Raw genomic sequence first — 17,476 nt, forward strand, 5'->3', positions numbered from 1 at the left:
TTCTAGAGGTTTGTTAGGTTTAGTGTCCATAGAAAACTTTGATTGTGTTTCATGTCAATTAGGAAAACAACCAATTTTGTATTTCAAAACTAGTGAATCAATGTCCACTGATATCTTTGACCTAATTCATTCTGATGTCTGGGGGCCTTCCTCTATCTCTAGGATTGGTGGATCTCAATAATTTATTATCTTTGTTGATGATTATTCTCAAGATAGCTGGATTTTTCATATGAAATACCATTCAGAATTATTGCAAGTATATTCTAATTTTGCAAAAATGATTGAAACTCAATTTTCTAAACGTATTAAAATTTTTCGATTGGATAATTCTCTTGAATACACTCAATATGCTTTCCAAGCTATTTTGCATTCCTATGACATTGTTCATCAACTAACTTGTCTAGGTACCTCTCAGCAAAATGGTAGAGCCGAATTAAAATTTTGTCATATTCTTGACAATGTTCATGCTCTCCTTCTCTCTGCTAAAGTTCCTGCTCCTTTTTAGGCGAAAATACTCTTCATGTTGTTCATGCTATTAATTGCACTCCCAATCTTGTTATCCAAAATCAAACTCCATATGAGCGCTTTTTAGGTCACCTCCAGACTATCACCATCTTCACTCCTTTGGTTTTTCTTGTTTCGTTCTTCTTCAGCCACATGAGCATAACAAACTTGAGCTTCGGTCTAGATTTTGTTGTTTTCTTGGCTATGGCGAAACTCAAAAGGGGTATCAGTGTTATGATCGTATCTCTCATCTTCTCCGTATCTCCTACAATGTTGTCTTTTGGGAACATCACTCTTTTGTTGAACTCTCTCACTTCCTTGCCTCCCTATCTACCTCCTCTGTCTTATATCTTTTTCCAAATGAGCCATGTATTCATTCTATAGTTACTCTTGATCCTTCTATAGACTTCTTTATCCAACCACTAGATATTTTTTATGCCTCTCCTAGATCACCCTTTAATGAACAGGTGGAAGATGAGCCACCCAACCCTAAACTTGGGTCCGCTGCTCCTGTTTCGCCTGAAGATCTTGCATAAAACATTCCACCTCGTCACTCAACTCGAATAAGATCCATTCATGCACATTTACTTGACTATCATTGTTATACTGCCTTTGCTACACTGCACAAGCCTCACACTTATCGCGAGGCCTTCACTGACCCTTTATGGTAGATTGTAATGAAAGAGGAACTTGATGCATTAGGTAAAACCATACTTAGGATTTGGTGACTCTCCCCCTTGGGGAATTTGTGATTGGTTGTAAGTGGGTCTACAAGATCAAGACTTGCTTTGATGGGTCCATTGAGCGATATAAAGCTTGTCTTGTTGTAAAAAGTTTTACATAGGAGTATGAGATTGATTATGAAGAGATCTTTACTCTAGTTGCTCATATCTCATCTGTTCGTACCCTTTTAGCTGTTGCTGCCAGTAAATGGGACATTTTTTAGATGGATGTCAAAAATGTCTTTCTTAATGGGGATTTAAGTGAAGAAATTTATATACAACCTCCTCCTGGTCTCTCTGTTGAATCAAACAAGGTTTGCCACCTTTGACTTGCTTTTTATGGCCTTAAACAAGCTTCAAGAGCTTGGTTTGCCAAGTTCAGCTCCACCATCTTTCGTTTGGGTTACACTGCTAGTCTTTATGATTCTTCATTATTTCTTCATCGCACCGACAAAGGCACCATTTTGCTTCTCCTATATGTAGATGATATGATCATAACTGGTGATGACCTCAGTGGTATTCAGGAACTCAAGGATTTTCTCAATTAGCAGTTTGAGATGAAAGATCTTGAACATCTTAGCTACTTCTTGGGTCTTGAAATCACTCATTCCATAGATGGTCTTTATATTACTTAGATCAAGTATACTTCTGAACTTTTGTCTCGAGTTGGACTCACTGATAGTAACAGTGTTGATACTCCAGTTGAACTTAATGCGCATCTGACTCCCTTGGGGGGGGGAAACCATTGTCTAATCCCTCTCTTTACAGATGATTGGTTGACAACTTAGTTTATCTTACTGTCACTCATCTAGACATTTCCTATGTTGTTCACTTGGTGAGCCAATATCTGTCTGCTCCATGATCGACTCATTATACTGCTGTTCTGCGCATTCTTTGATACCTATAGGGTATTCTCTTCCATGGCCTTTTCTGCTCTGCTTAGTCTCCTCTTGTTCTCTGTGCATTCTCTGATGCTGATTGGATAGGAGATCCCACTGATTGCAAATCCACCACTGGTTATTACTTTCTTCTTGATTCTTCTCCGATTTCTTAGCGAAGTGAGAAACAAACTCTTGTGGCCTGCTCCAGTATTGAAGCAGAACATCGTTCCCTTGCTGTGCCACATCTCAATTCCTTTGGCTATGACGGCTTCTTAAGGACTTAGGTATGTCCACATCCTCTGCTCCTCTTCTTTATTGCAACAACAGAGTGTCATTCATATTGCTCACAATGATATCCTCTATAAAGGACTAAACACATTGAGATCAATTGTCATTTTATTCGTTATCATTTTGTCCATGGTGCTCTTAAGCTGTTCTCAGTCTCCTCTAAAGATCAACTTGCAGATATCTTCACCAAGTCACATCCTAAAGGACGCCTTTGTGCTTTGGTTGACAACCTCAAGTTGGTCTCACACCTACCTTGAGTTTGAGGGGGGCTGTTAACGTGTAATAGGGCTGTGGGCTTTAGACCCACCATGTTTGCTTGTATAACACACATACTTATACTACATACTTTGCCTCTTATATAAAGGCACTCATGTATATTTTCTTCTCTGAGAAATACAATACATTCATTTAGTATTCCTAACATAAAAAATCAAAGATTAATAATTATGTCATCAATCAAATGTTTAAATATCAAATTTTTGTAGTATAAAATTATTCATAAAAAATATGTTTATGGATCAAATAGTAAAAATATCTTATTAGCATAAAATTTGGTATGCATGTTAAGAACATAAAAAACATGTAATTCAACCGTTAGATTTTCAAAATACATAGCTATGTTAATTTTTTTAGTGAGAGTTGTAGCTACTAGCTATAACCAAGTTTGTAGCCAAACTTTATCCAAAGAGATATTAACAAAATTGTTATTGTAACTTTCGTGGAATAACAGCAATTAACTTGGTAAGGCTTCACTTTAAGTCATGTTTAAGGCAATGGAATTTTGAGAACAAAGTAAAACTGATCCAAAATTTGCCAAGAAACCAAAATTTGCCAAGAAAATGTATCCTCCCCCATTTTCTCTGAGTTTGGACTTTAAAGCATGGTCAAGACTTTCCTAGATAATCAACTGGCATATATACTCAGGTTAAATCCCCATTTATTTATTTATTTTGGAGGATTGGAGTACTTAAATTTAAGATCTATTCGAAAGCTATTTATTTCCTTTAGCACGAGTAACACATATGCTAGATGCCTATTTATATTTTTTTTTGATAGGACGATGCCTATATTGCTTATATGGAGAAGTGAGAACGTCTATAACAGTAAAAAAAATGTGTCCGTCGTCTAATAAAAACAACGTTATATGTAGGTCTTATTGCATGGTAATGATATTTTTTTAGACATGGTTTTGGTTATTGGCATTTGACATTTGTATCTACAATTTACCGGTGGAAGGAATCTATGAATGTAGAATCAAAAGCTTGGAACCAAAAGAGGGTCGACTTTTTGGAATAGGAATCGTACGTACCAGTAGTTGTGGCCTCCTTGTGGGAATGTGCAATTTGAAGATTATATAATAATCTTTGCCAAATATAATTTGTAGATTTCAGGTGCTAAGGACAGCAAGAATCCTTCAATTTGAGTGTGCTTTATTAGTTTTTTGGTTAAACAAATAGTCCTGCATTGATTGTGACTTTCGATCTAAATCACACCTTTCAAGCTAGCCCTTTGTTAATTTCATGGTCATATTCAAAAGAACTCTTTGACACTCCAAAACCCAAAAACCCAAAAAAACAAAACACAAGAAAGTGAGAGGGGAGAGCAAGTTGACAACTTATCTCCATTGAAGAAGACAACACCATATGTCTTGTAGTGATAAGAATATCCACATTCTGTCGACTGCACAGTACTCTCTGGTGGATTCAAATTATGGATTTGTTCAATACACTGCCGCCTACAAAGCTGACTTGAATCGTTCAATATGTTCTTGTAATACTGGTTTTGCAGTTTCCAACATATGAAATTACTTGGCTATTTACTTACCCTTTAAACAACAAAACTAAACCTATCCTAACTTTCAGAGATGCAGCGCCTATGATACACCTTTAGCCCATTAAAAAGGATAAAAAAACAAAGAAAAGAAAGCTAGAATAGTGGCTGGCAAGAGCAGACACATTCAATCCATATAGATAAGACAGCAGGAAAGCAAAAGCAGATTGGGCCTGTTACAGTATTGACAAGGTCCATTCACTTGATTATGAAGTACATGTACCTCAAATAAAACTAAAGGTGAAGCTTCTGTGCACTGGACAAAAGCCGTATCCTAAAACTAATAGCCCCACCCCTCTTGAAGCCCTGCCATTTCCCATCTATCACCTAAAACAAAACTTTGCAGTCTCCATTATATTCCACACCTGTGTAAGAGAATGTGATCAAACAGTTCCATTGTTAAGAAATCACTTTTTTTTTGTTGTGTCCAATTATTCTTTTGCCAAAAGCCTAATATAGCTCGATTGGTTGACACATTTTAGTGTTTACAAAACGATCATCCAAAATTCAAATCTTCCCTCCTCCAATTATCGAATTATAAAAGTAAAAATAATAAAAGTCCAATTATTCTTTTCTAAATTGTCAAGGAAGTCTCGGTACTGACTTTAGTGTTAAAGAAAAAACTAGGAGACAGATTGTGAACTTGTAATTCATTTTTGAACCAGCATGCATGGATGGTACAGATCTGCACATCCTTCTTTTCTTAATAAATATCTGAAACTTATTGTGCTTTTGATAGACAAGCATTGGCCCAAAGGATGATACAAAAATTTAGATGAGCACACAAGTTGTTTAAACAAAACGCCAAAAAATAAAGTTGTCAACACATAGTCCTGCTCCTACCACAAGTTTTTCCTTCTACGCGCAGGCTGAAAACCGTGCCAGTGCTTCATTATTTACTTTGATTCTACTCCAGGAACAAAAACTCAAATCCTGTAACATTACATATTCAACTCCACAAGCACAACTTAAGAGAACAAATTCATGAGTGGCATCTTTATTAGACCAATAAAACAAGAGTTGCATCTTTAATCAACCAATATAACAAATTAAATATTTCCCAAAGTTGGCTCGAGGTGAAGTCACTTGTTGAGAATCTAAGAACTATCACTTCTAAGTATAAAGAATCCAAATCTAAGGCAGAGTAACACTATGGCAAAAATGACAGAAAGGTTGGTAGTATTTCCCACCCATTTCTTCCAGTTAGACTGATGCCTAGCCCAGTGATAAATTACATCATTCCTAAATATGGCATCCAGATTCCAAACTGGAAGAACCCAACCTACACACGGCTCTCCATTCACCCTGTGAAAACTTCCTACTATTCACATTCTTCAATAGGATACACTCAAACACATGCCATATTTACATCCACTAGCAACAACTAGCAGTGTTAATGGGCACCCCTGACATTTAGTGTGTGTAATCATTATGAAGTTCCTCCAAGAACTCTTTTTAAATCAGATTTCTGTTCTGCTGTAAGCCTTGAAGGGTATTTGACATCAAATTTAACTCTCATATTCCCCTTCCTTCCCGCTTCTTTTGAGATTGGCATACCCTCATTCGGGACAACCACCTCTTCTCCCGGTTTGATGATATTTGTCAGTGGGATCACGAGATTCCTTCCATCCAGGGTGGTTAGGTCAATGGTCTTCCCTGTGAGGGCCTCTAGCAGTGTTATCTCCTGGTTGACTACCAGATCATTACCATCCCTCTTATAAAGAGCATGTGGCTTCTCATCTACCACGAAAACAACATCTGCAGGAATGATACCAGGCTCCTGGTTACCCTTCTCAGGGAATGTGATCTTGGTGCCCTTCTTCCAACCAGGTTTTATCTCAACGGTCAATATCTCCTCCAGAGTCCGAAATTTACTGCAAGAGAATTGCTCATGCCATCAAGTGGAAGTAAACATTCAAAAGGCAAAACATTCGCTCAGGATTAAAAGAATCAAACCATGCATTTGCAAAAGATTATCGATGCAAAGCAATGCCGTATCATGATACCATATTTTTTCTTTATTATTATCATTTTTTTTGAGAGAGGGAGGGGGGGGGGGGGGGGAAGTTACACATGAACCTGGTGGGTCATGAACCCATGAACTTATCCTCCACTTTACTCTAACAAGGAGGAGGTGTCATTTGAGCTAGAGCTCATTGGCCATATCATGCTAGTAATAAAAGAGGACATACATACTCCTTTTTTAGTTTGATATATAGACTAGAATTATCTATGTGCATTTTTTGAGATAAGTTGCAGATCCCAATACTTGGCCTATAAAAGACCTATTTTCCTAACAGGATAGACCATGAGAATAGAGAGCCTTATGCATAAACCTTAACATTTATTGCTTCATAGGCAGGACAAGCAAACCCAAGAAAACCGGGAAACAGGGATAGGAAAGAAGTAAAGAAGAAGGAATAGGTTTCCATTGCTCAAGGAAAAGCAAGATTAATCATACAAATCATCAGCCAAGTTTAACCCTTGAGAAAAGCATGATCCCTAATGATGAAAAAAAAAAATTTTATTTCCTTTTCCTCTTTTCTTTTATAGAATAAAAAAGAAGAATAACTAGCAGTTTAGTTTCTCTATCAGTATCTGAGATATAACTCACTACTAAGGAAACAACATATGACTAATCCCCTTAAGCTTAGAAATGTTCCAGTCAATGAACTTTCTTCCTATTCACCTTACAAGGTTGACTAGTCTTCACTCTTCTATTGGTGCTGCTGGCCTCTAACTACAGGTGGAAGACTTCCATCTAGTCCCCCCATGGAAACATCTTCAGGCTGAACTATATTGTTGTTGCCCAAAGTTCAGAGAATGCATGTGTGAAATCATGTAGGTTGGCCAAATTACCCCCTTATAAACTTAAGTATCAATATAACTTATCAAAGAACTAAACGATGAAGTTAAGAAGCAGCTTCTTAGCTTTGCTTGACACTTGAGAGTGCTTGCTTAACCGTTTTCTTCTTTTAAATTCTAATTCACCATGTATAAAGTAGACTCGAAGCTCCCTGTAGCTTCAAACAGGCTAAAGATAAAAATGTGGTTGGTCTGGCCTTTGGGTACCTCAACCCAAAGCTCGTCCAGCAAGATGCTGCCCTACCTAGGTCCTAGAAACCAAATACATATTTGAGAATAGACCAATGATTTCTCTTACTTCTTTATCCGCAAGCATTTTAAAAACCAATGATTTCAAGTTTTCATCTCCAATTAAACCTTTCCAATATACATTACTTTGAATATCTTAAGAATACCGCATTGTTGGCAATCTGTTTGGCAGCAAGAGGGAAAGAGGAAAATAAAGTGGAAAGGAAAAGGAGAAGAAAGTTTGGTAATTCCCTTTTGTATGTTTAGTTGAAGGTTAGAAATGAGTGTTGAAAAAAGGACGAGTTTACATTTATGTTGTTTGGTTCAAATACAGAAGAGAATGGAAAGTTACTCATAAGTAATACTTTGACAAGTGCATCCCTATAAAAACAACATTAAAATATTCAGTTGTAGTTAATTGACCATTATGACTATAAATGTGAGCCCCATGGAAAGATCCAATTCTCACATTCCTTCTCTTCCCTCGAACCAACCAAAGGAATTGGTATTTCCATCTTCCTTTTTCCTTTCATTATTTTACCTTTCCTCCCAACTACACACGCAGTTATTGTTATTAAGACCAGTCCAACTGTAGACATTAAGAGATTAACCAACCCACAACAAATTTTGGTATGACATTGAATATTGATTACATGCAAGAACTTTTTAGAAGTACAGATTTGAGAAAACTTTCACAGGAAAACCAGGCAGCCCTTTGAAGAAAGCTATGACATCTAAAAATGGAATTCAATGATCCCTCCAACTATGTTGTAAGAGAATCAATGCCCAAAAATTTCAAGAGTTGATAGCTCAATAGGATCCAAGGTTTTTTATTTATTGGTAAGTTACACACACCTGATGGGTCATGTACCCACTACTTTAACCCTCCCCGCCTAGCACTTATAAGGGGAGGAGGTGCCAAGTGAGTAAACGTATAAGATTAACAATTATTTCAGAAAAGGAAAAAAAAATGCTATACTCAGGCTGTCCTATAGCCTACCAAAAGTAAATTGCTTGACTCAAGACGTTAATACTTTTCAAAGTCATTAACAAGGATCAATATTGCAAGTTTGCAACAGGCAACCAAAAACTCTAGAGGTTTTTAATTTTATTAAGACTCAATATGACCATTCAAGAGCATAGGCAAGACAACCACTTAGGCAACTGCCACCTTCAGCAGCAGAACATTTGCCTCGAACTGTCATATTACAACCTAAATTCAACCGAACAGCATAATCAATTCCAGGAAAAACCCTCCTCCTATTATGAATTAAGCAAAGACTACAAAAAAATCACTTCCACTCTAGGCAAAGCTTCCTAATAATAATAATAATTATTTTGATAATGTGAGAAAGAGCCCTTTGGACTCACCTCTAGCCACTAAAACCTACCCCATCTGCCAAAACCGGTTGCCCGATAATCAAGGGACATTCACACGTGATGGGCTAACACCATTATAAGCAAAGCTTCCTAATCTCTGGAACATATTCATTTGTACCTCATTTTTTAACTAAAATTCATGTATTTGTTTAAACATCCATGCAACTAGGAAAATTAAATTGTAATCCTAAGTCTGTTTTCAAAACAATACCACATGAACGTGAAGGCAATGACACAGTAAAACAAAAAAACCAAGAAACCAAAAAAAGCAAAAGAAAACAAATTTAGTGTTTTTTTTAAATAAAAAAAAAACATACCCAGTAGTATCATAGACATTCCTAGAGATCCTCATCTTCTTCTTAGAACCTTTATAAAGCTCCTCCAAGCTACAAGGCAACACGCTCTCAAGCGGAGCTGCTTTCCTCGAACCCGAAGAAGAAGAAGGCGACCCACCAAAGTCCGACCCGTTCGCACCCCTGAAGAACCCATCTTTACCAAAACCCCTCACCCCAGCTCCGCCACTTCCTCCACCGCCATTATTCTCGGATCCAAAAATCTCAGCATAAATATCCTCCGCATCACGCGGGTTGAACCGAAACGACGTCGGATTGTGGTGGTGCTGGCGATTGTAAAAATGGTGGTGATGGACACGCGAGGTCGCAGAAGACGCAGAAGAAGAAGAAGAAGAAGGTTGGGGTGGCGGGATTTGACCGGACTTGAGAGCTTCCTCACCGTAGAGATCGTAGATCTGACGCTTCTGGGGGTCGCTGAGAACATCGTAAGCTTCGGATATACGCTTGAATTTGGCTTCAGCTTCGGATTTGTTGATGGGGTTCTTGTCTGGGTGCCATATCATAGCTAGTCTCTTGTACGCTTTCTTCAAATCGTCCTCGCTTGCGTTTCGATTCACTTTAAGAATGTTGTAATAGTCCACCCCCATTTTTTTTCTCTATCACTCTCTCTCAAACTCACAAAAACAACAAAGAAAACAAAGAACAAAGAAGAAGAAGAAGAAGAAGAACAACAACAACCTAGTATTTTTCACACACTGTTTGTGTTGTCTTTTTCTCTCTTCTGACTCGTTGAGTGTGTGTGTGTGTTGTGTGTGTCTGTGGTTTTGTTTTGTTTGTGTGTGTTTGGGAAATCTGGAGAGGTGGTCGGGAAAACCGTTGGATGAGTAACGGAAAGGATGTACAGCTGGAGATCCGACGGTTACGGAAAGTGTTATTTTTTTCCTTCTCTACGAAGGAGGGAATTGTGTAATTGTGGGTCCCTCATTATTATTATATTAATTAGGTGAGATTTGATTTCTCTATTTTTCAGCTTCAACCGACGTGCTGCTTCTTATTTATATTTATAATATTTGTAACTATTATTAAGAGGGTGATGATTTTTGGGCCTGATTATTTTACCAAACCAAAATAAAGATTCTTGGGCTAAATTTTTCTATTTTAAGTATCGGCAAAATTGTCTACTATTGACAATTTACCATATCACAATTATGATAAAATTGTGATCCAAAATGTTGTAAGTCTAGATTTTTTGGAATCCACTTAGGGGTGTGTATTTTTTTTTATACACAATATTTTTCGTAACCAAATTTCATGATTGTTGAGTTGTCAAGTTTTTATTGAATCTCATGTGAGTCCACTATTAACATAGCACTATTTAGAGTCAAAATCTATTAGTTATTTTAAGATTCGAAAAATTGTAATTTGTTATCTATCACTTTCACATGAATTCATTATTTTTTCTCCACTACTCACAACTCATTACCTTAACGGTTGTGGAATGTTTTGTAAAAAAATTTGTGACTATGGACATATTGAATGATAAATGGTCAAAATTTAGTTACAAAATTGGTTGTTATTTAAGACTACAACCTTACTTAATATCATTAACATTATTACATATTTCAAAAATCTAACCGTTGAATCGCATGTTCTTTATGGTCTTAATACATATGTCAAATTTTGTGTCAATCGAATATTATTTACCATATAAGCTATAAAATTATATATTATGGATAATTTTAAATTACAAAAACTTGCAATTTAAACAATTTATTTATGACCTAGCTATTGATTTTTAATTTTCTAGAAATTTCGCAATCACGGAGGATGTAAGAAGAAAATGTAATCCAATGTTAGACTTGTCAAAATTCAACTCTAATAAAAATATATTGAGTAAGGTTCTAACTTTACGTTACAACTAATTTTTTAGCTAAACTTTATTCCAAAAAAAATGCTAAAACTAACGGCGATATTATATGGAACTACACAAAAGAACTAAATTGAAAGAAAATTAAAATTCAAGGACTTTTTTTTTTAAAAGTATCTTAAAGGATTTGATTAAAAATAGCTTAAGGTGAAAGTTAAACAGTGTGGAATTTGTTTTTTAGGAATTTGGATATGTTGTTGGGTGGGGAATAAAAAAAAGTTGGGAAGTAGTGGGCCTGCATGAACAAAATGAGTGACATTGATGAAATAAGAAGTAAGGAATTGATCCTTTTTTTTTTTCCTTCTTGATTCAAACTCCATTTGGTTATCTATAAGTAATTCACGAATTAAATAATCCGCAGTCTGCAGCAAGTGACCTTAAATTGTTGTTTCTAGAACGTGACAAACAATCCTTTTGATGGTAGGGTGTAGTTTGGGACTTCATAAAAGTCGGTGAGATTCTCTCAAACATGTTTATAGAATGAGTTCGACAAATAAAAATAGAGAAAGATCCTTTCATAATTTTACTATATGTATGATTTATACAATGTAGGCATAGGATCACCATGTTTGTCTCTTTTCCGTTCTTTCCTCATATTCTTATGATTCTTTCTCCTGATGGAAGCAATAAGGACAAGTGAATATGACATTCCAAATGAGATTGACTCACATTTGATTTTGTATGTAAGAAGACAAATGGAATAGGAGTAGTTGAACAGTATTCTATTTGGCACTACCCAAAGCAACATTTTTTGTCACAAACACTTACAAAGAACATTGCTGTAAAACTAATTCATAAAATCTTCACCAATTAGGTATAGATGCAAGAATAAAACATTTTTAAATTTATCTTATGTTCACATTTCCAATAAATAACTCTACCTGGTTTCTGCACAATGTTAGAAAAGGACTTAAATACCGAATCATCAACCTTGAAAAACATGACACCAATATACAAGAATGTGTGACACTCATTCCAGAACTGTAACACACACGTCCACAAACTCCGGGAACGCCTGACAACTCCAGCACTTCACAGCCACTTGTTGCATGATCCACACGGCCAAAATTCAACCATGTTCGCCAGTGTCACTGATGAATATCCAGTGTTCCCCCTCCCCGAGTCTTATACCCAAAACTCACATTTGGTGAAACCCCCCACATACCATATTTTCGTGTATATAAATGATAAGGAAAGAAAATGGGGAAGAAAATAAGATGATGAAAAATCCAAATCATACAGCAATAGCTTGACCAGTCATCCCATCAAGAAGCTGCAAAGAACCATCTTTCATCAGGTTAAGGCTCAAACTCTTAAACCTCTCCCTTGAATACTGCCGAGATGCCTTTCTCCAATCAGTACCAGTCTTCATCATAGCAACGAACTCCTCATAACTAACACGGCCATCCTGAAAAGAATTTAAATAAAGGTTAGGAGCCACAGTACAAGCTATTGGAACAAGAGAGTTTTTTCATATCATAAAGAATTTTGGAATTCTCAACATCAATTTTAATATCTGGAATTCTGGATCATTTCAACCTATTGCTGTGCTGACACAGAATTATGACAAGTTCTAAAAATTTATGAATGTTGCATTTGCTTTGAATTCCAATACACTCTGAATTTAATACTTCAAAAGAGGGAGAATAGAACAATGAGATGATAAGGTTTGAAAGTCTGACCTTGTCTGTGTCAACCTCACGCATGATGTCATTCAGCACTTCAGTATCAGTTTCACCAGAGTCATCTGCCAATGCTTCCAATAGTTCATTTGATTCAATATATCCACTTCCATCTTTGTCGAAAAACATAAAGGCTCTGCGGAAATGCTCATCATTCTCCATCCTTTGCAAGTGAATTGTCACTGCTACAAACTCTCCATAGTCCAGTACTCCATTCCCATCAACATCAGCCTAAAAATTAGCTCTAGTTATTTTCTATTTGTATGAAATTAATGTTTATAAACTCTGAAGCAAAGAGCCATATTTAGCAACTAACACTATCAGAATGAGTTCTAACTCAATTGGCACCTCATTTCTTTATAAGAGAAAAGTGAAAGATGCAATTGTAGGTTCAAGACCCACCAGGTGAATATGCAACTTACCAATTAAAAAAAAAAAACTAATACCATTAGATTTCAACAAATGGTGAAGCTATAGTCATCTTGACCCGATTTTGTCTCTTTTATGGAACCTACTCCTCTAGAAGGCAAAATTTTCTGATCATGCAGAGTATGTAATACTTGCCAAATGCTTAGGGCATCCTAAATGCATATGAATACTTGATATGATCAAGTTCCAAGCATTTTTACTTCATTGAAAAGGTGCCAAAGATCTAATTGCATAGTGGTAAAGGGAAAATGGCATCTGCAGGGTTTCAGGGTATAAATTCTGACTGTTAACTGGTGGGTGAAAACAAAAGAGGACAGTGGTTTGACAAGCGTAAGTTTGCAGTGCAGTGGACTACTTACTGTAAGAATGTAGCAGGAGTCATTTCAGAAGGAGCAAACAAGGGATTGAAATGATGTGATATAACCTCAATCCAAAAGTAGTGGTCATGCATAGACTGGATAATAAATAGAGCAACTTTTTATCTGAACTTAGGGAAGGATAAAACATACCACTTCCATCAGCATTTTTATCTCTGGTTCAGCCAATTGGGAACCAACCTTCCGAAGCCCAGCCCTCAGCTCCTCATATGTTACTTTTCCATCTTTGTCAGTGTCCATTAATGAAAACATATCTCTAATTACTTCTACCTCTTCAACAGACAAGTGTTCAGCAATTACCTACAGCAATTGATTGAACAACCCCAAATCATCCACAAGGGTATAGAAATCGCATCAATGCAGTTAAAGTTAGAATTGGAGCTGACAATTGGACCTAAGCCAAAAATGGATGCTTACCCTAAGGGCTTTCTTTTTGAATCTGTTCATCACAGAAAACTGTCTGAGCCTTGATCGTACAATATCTCCTAATGGGACATTTGGAGCTTTCTTTGCATTTTGCAACCAGGGGTGATCTAACATAGATAAGAAAATAAAATAAGAGATCAGTATAACTGTTTCAAGAAAGCTACCCCATGCTAGAGAAAAACTCAAATCTCCTAGCAGTTCACATATACAGGCATTTTAATGATTTGCTCCTCGTACCAGCCAAAAAAAAATTGAATAAATAATAAATTGTCTACTGGCACTTATGAGAAAATCCATTTGTGAACACATGCCTCGCTTCTCAACACTGGTGGGAGAAGTGCTCTGAATGCAAGGCAATGCTGTGATTTTGTAAACGATTTTCATCAAAATTTTCTTAAGGAACATTAGAGTGCAACTTTTTTTGCTGAATAACATAAATTTACAGGTCCAAATAGTGAAGTCCAGGCCTTTCATCATAATATATACATTAAACAGAATGATTACAGGAAGATCTGGTCTATAGCCAGCACCTACATTCAATGTGCTTGGCCCAGTAAAGCAATAAGTTAAGAGCCCAATGAAATGATCAAGAAGAGTGGTCCTCAATTTGAGTTCTACAAAGAATTTAGTCCCAAGAGTGGGTTCCTAGTACAAGCCAAAACTTTCAGATTAATTATAGCATGATTACTGACATTCTAAGGCAGGACAGAGGTACTTAGTTCTCAGAATTAATTCCATCCTGGAATAAATCCGAAGGCTAAAATATTGTGTGTAGGTAATCACCATAAAAAGAACTAAAGTAGCATCTATGCTGCCACAACAAATACCTTTCTTTTTGTTGCACAAGTATGGACACCAACCAGCTAATATCAACTAAAAATCTAAGACATCCAACTCTTTCGGCTCTCAATCTCTGACCAGAGTCAATAAATTTTATTATACGTCTTTAGCTACTTGGGCTGGGAATCTAAGATCTAGAAGTACACCAGCTAAACAGAGACTTTTGATCAAGTCAAAGAGGTTCAACCTTCCAAGTATCTTTTCTTCCTTTTTTGATAGCCAATCAAGAGATTTTCCACAACTGGACCCGGAAAATTCCACACGAGTAAGGACTACCAAAGGCTGTTTCATTGTCAAAAACTAGCAAAATCTACTGGCCCATGGTCTTCTAGAACGGTGACAACATGCGATACCAATACCATGTGTAATTTAATGGTTGAAGTTATCTCAAAATCACTATCATGAGACTTCATTTTCTCAATAATAATAATCTTAGATGTGGAAGCCTAAGAGGCTTCGCATTCTCTCTTAATGCCCCAGTAAACCTTGTATGGAACCCCAACCATACGCAAGACAATAATAATTCATAGTGGTGAGGTCATAGCTACTCCAATTCATCACAAACTTGGTCAAAATTCACAAACTATCTAATTAAAAATTAAAAGTAGTACCGCATTAAGTATGAAAACTCAGCTAAAGAACATACCAAGCACTTGTTGAGCAGTCAACCGCTTTTTCGGATCCTGCTCCAACATCTGCCTAACAAGGCTCTTAGCACTTTCAGAAATCTGAGGCCAAGGTTCCCTCTTGAAATCAATGTTCCCTCTTAAAATTGCAAGAGCAACACCCTGTTCAGTTTCTGTAACAAACAAACAAAAAAAAAATTAAAATTAACAACTTTACAATCCTATGCAAGACTTCATCAAAACTAGGCTACTATTTTTTCTTTTTTAAAAGACACAAAATAAAATAAATACCTGCCCAAAATGGAGGAACCCCACATAGCAAAATATAAACAATCACGCCGGCGCTCCATATATCCACCTCTGGCCCATAGTTCCGCTTCAACACCTCTGGTGCCATATAGTACGGACTCCCCACAATCTCCGAGAACTTCTCTCCTAAAACCCACCAAAATAAAATTACTAAATTTAATATTCAACCTTTAGTACCCAGCCAAAAACCCCCATACCCAATCATTAAAACAATAAAATTTATCACAACCCAGTACATAAATACAACAATCAAGCAAAACCCAGATATCCCAAAAATAAAAAATCAACCCAAACCCCATAAAAACCATGAAAAAGCACTAGAATTCACTTGAACACTAGGCTTAATATATATACACAAAGAACCTCAAATCAAAAAAAAAAAAGAAAAAAAAAGAAAAGAAAAGAACCTCAAATCAACTTATTAACAAAAACAAATTTAAATTAAAAATGTTAAAATAGAAATATTGAGGTGGAAAAAAAAGCAGAAGCAAGAGAACAATGGTGGTTTGGTCTGTCGGCAATGATACCAGCATTAAAATTACCAAATTTAATATTCATCCATAGTACCAATCAAAAAAACCCATATATCCAATTATTAAAAACAAAAATTAATCACAACCTATGCTTAAATTCAACAATCAAGCAAAACCCAGATCTCCAAAAACTCAAAAATCAACACGCACTAACAAACACAAAGGATAACGAAAACCCAAATCCATACCAGGCTTAAAGAACACAGAGAGACCAAAGTCAATAGCTTTAAGCGGCGAATGCTCTTTCTTGTTAGCAAACAAGAAGTTCTCAGGCTTCAAGTCCCTATGCATGACTCCATTAGCATGACACATCCTCACAACCTCAGCTATAGTCCTCGCCACACTCGCTGCAGCTCTCTCAGTATAATGCCCTCTCGCCACAATCCTATCAAAAAGCTCACCTCCCTCGCACAACTCCATGACCAAGTGCACATTTTCACTGTCCTCATACGTAGCTCTAAGCCTCACCACGTTCGGGTGCTCCGGAAAATTCGACATTATCGCCACCTCACGCCTCACGTCCTCAACGTCGATCGAAGTCCTCAGCTTCCTCTTCGATATACACTTGCAAGCCAAAGCTTCCTTGGTCTCTCTGTCAGTACAGAGGTACGTTATGCCAAACTCTCCACGACCCAGTTCGCGTCCGAGTATGTACTTGTCGCCGATTCTGGTTCTGTGGCTCAACGGTATCACATCTTTCAAGACCCGGATCGGAGCTGGTGATCGAATCGCATCTTCTGCATATGGGTTTGGTTTTCTGTCCCTGTTGGCTGTGGTGGGCTTGTTCTTGTTCTTGTTCTTGTTGCTGCTGCTGTTCTTCTTCTTCCTCTTCTTCCTGCTATCGTGTTGTTCTTCTCTTGTCTCTGGTCTCACGCATGTGTTACAGTTCCCCATAAAAGCTAGCTTGTTGTTACAGAAACAGAGAGTGTGTAAAGTATTCTATAGTATAGACTGTATAGTATATATCTGTGATGAGAAAAACGGTGTGTTTTGGGGGAGAAGACCGGCCGAGGAATGAGGTCAGGTGGGAGAGAGAGAGAGAGAGAGAGAGAGAGAAAACGCGGGGTTCGGTTGAGAAAAAGTTGGGTTTTTTGAAAAAATATATGATGCTTATTATTATAATTTTTTTTTATTCAACTTATATACCATAAATATTGTTTATCTTAATTTATATATTATATTATTATTTTGGGTATTATACTATAAGGGCTGCTTTTGAATTTTTAATGTTTGATTAAAGGTGTTTTATGACGAGGGTGGAAAGGAAAATTAAGGTTCGGTGCATTAGTTGATTGATTATTGAATATACATATTATTTTATAAAATATTGTATAAA

At 36.6% G+C, this 17,476-nt stretch overlaps 2 protein-coding genes across 2 annotated transcripts; both read right to left on the reverse strand.

The window, feature by feature from the left end:
• Positions 1–5,193: 5,193 nt before the first annotated feature.
• LOC142632110 (uncharacterized) lies at positions 5,194–9,796 on the reverse strand. Its single transcript, XM_075806527.1, has 2 exons — positions 9,016–9,796; positions 5,194–6,099 (listed from the first exon to the last, which is right to left on the reverse strand). Exons 1-2 carry the CDS (start codon positions 9,636–9,638, stop codon positions 5,655–5,657), a joined length of 1,068 nt encoding a protein of 355 aa, XP_075662642.1. The 5' UTR covers positions 9,639–9,796; the 3' UTR covers positions 5,194–5,654.
• A 1,943-nt stretch (positions 9,797–11,739) lies between these two features.
• Positions 11,740–17,255, reverse strand: LOC142631793 (calcium-dependent protein kinase 10). Its single transcript, XM_075806114.1, has 7 exons — positions 16,329–17,255; positions 15,590–15,733; positions 15,319–15,471; positions 13,824–13,939; positions 13,539–13,706; positions 12,601–12,831; positions 11,740–12,326 (listed from the first exon to the last, which is right to left on the reverse strand). The coding sequence occupies exons 1-7, from the start codon at positions 17,032–17,034 to the stop codon at positions 12,153–12,155; spliced, it is 1,692 nt and encodes a 563-aa protein (XP_075662229.1). The 5' UTR covers positions 17,035–17,255; the 3' UTR covers positions 11,740–12,152.
• Between the last annotated feature and the right edge of the window lie 221 nt (positions 17,256–17,476).

Source organism: Castanea sativa, chromosome 4 (assembly GCF_040712315.1).
Source record: "Castanea sativa cultivar Marrone di Chiusa Pesio chromosome 4, ASM4071231v1".
NCBI classification, from domain to species: Eukaryota; Viridiplantae; Streptophyta; class Magnoliopsida; order Fagales; family Fagaceae; genus Castanea; species Castanea sativa.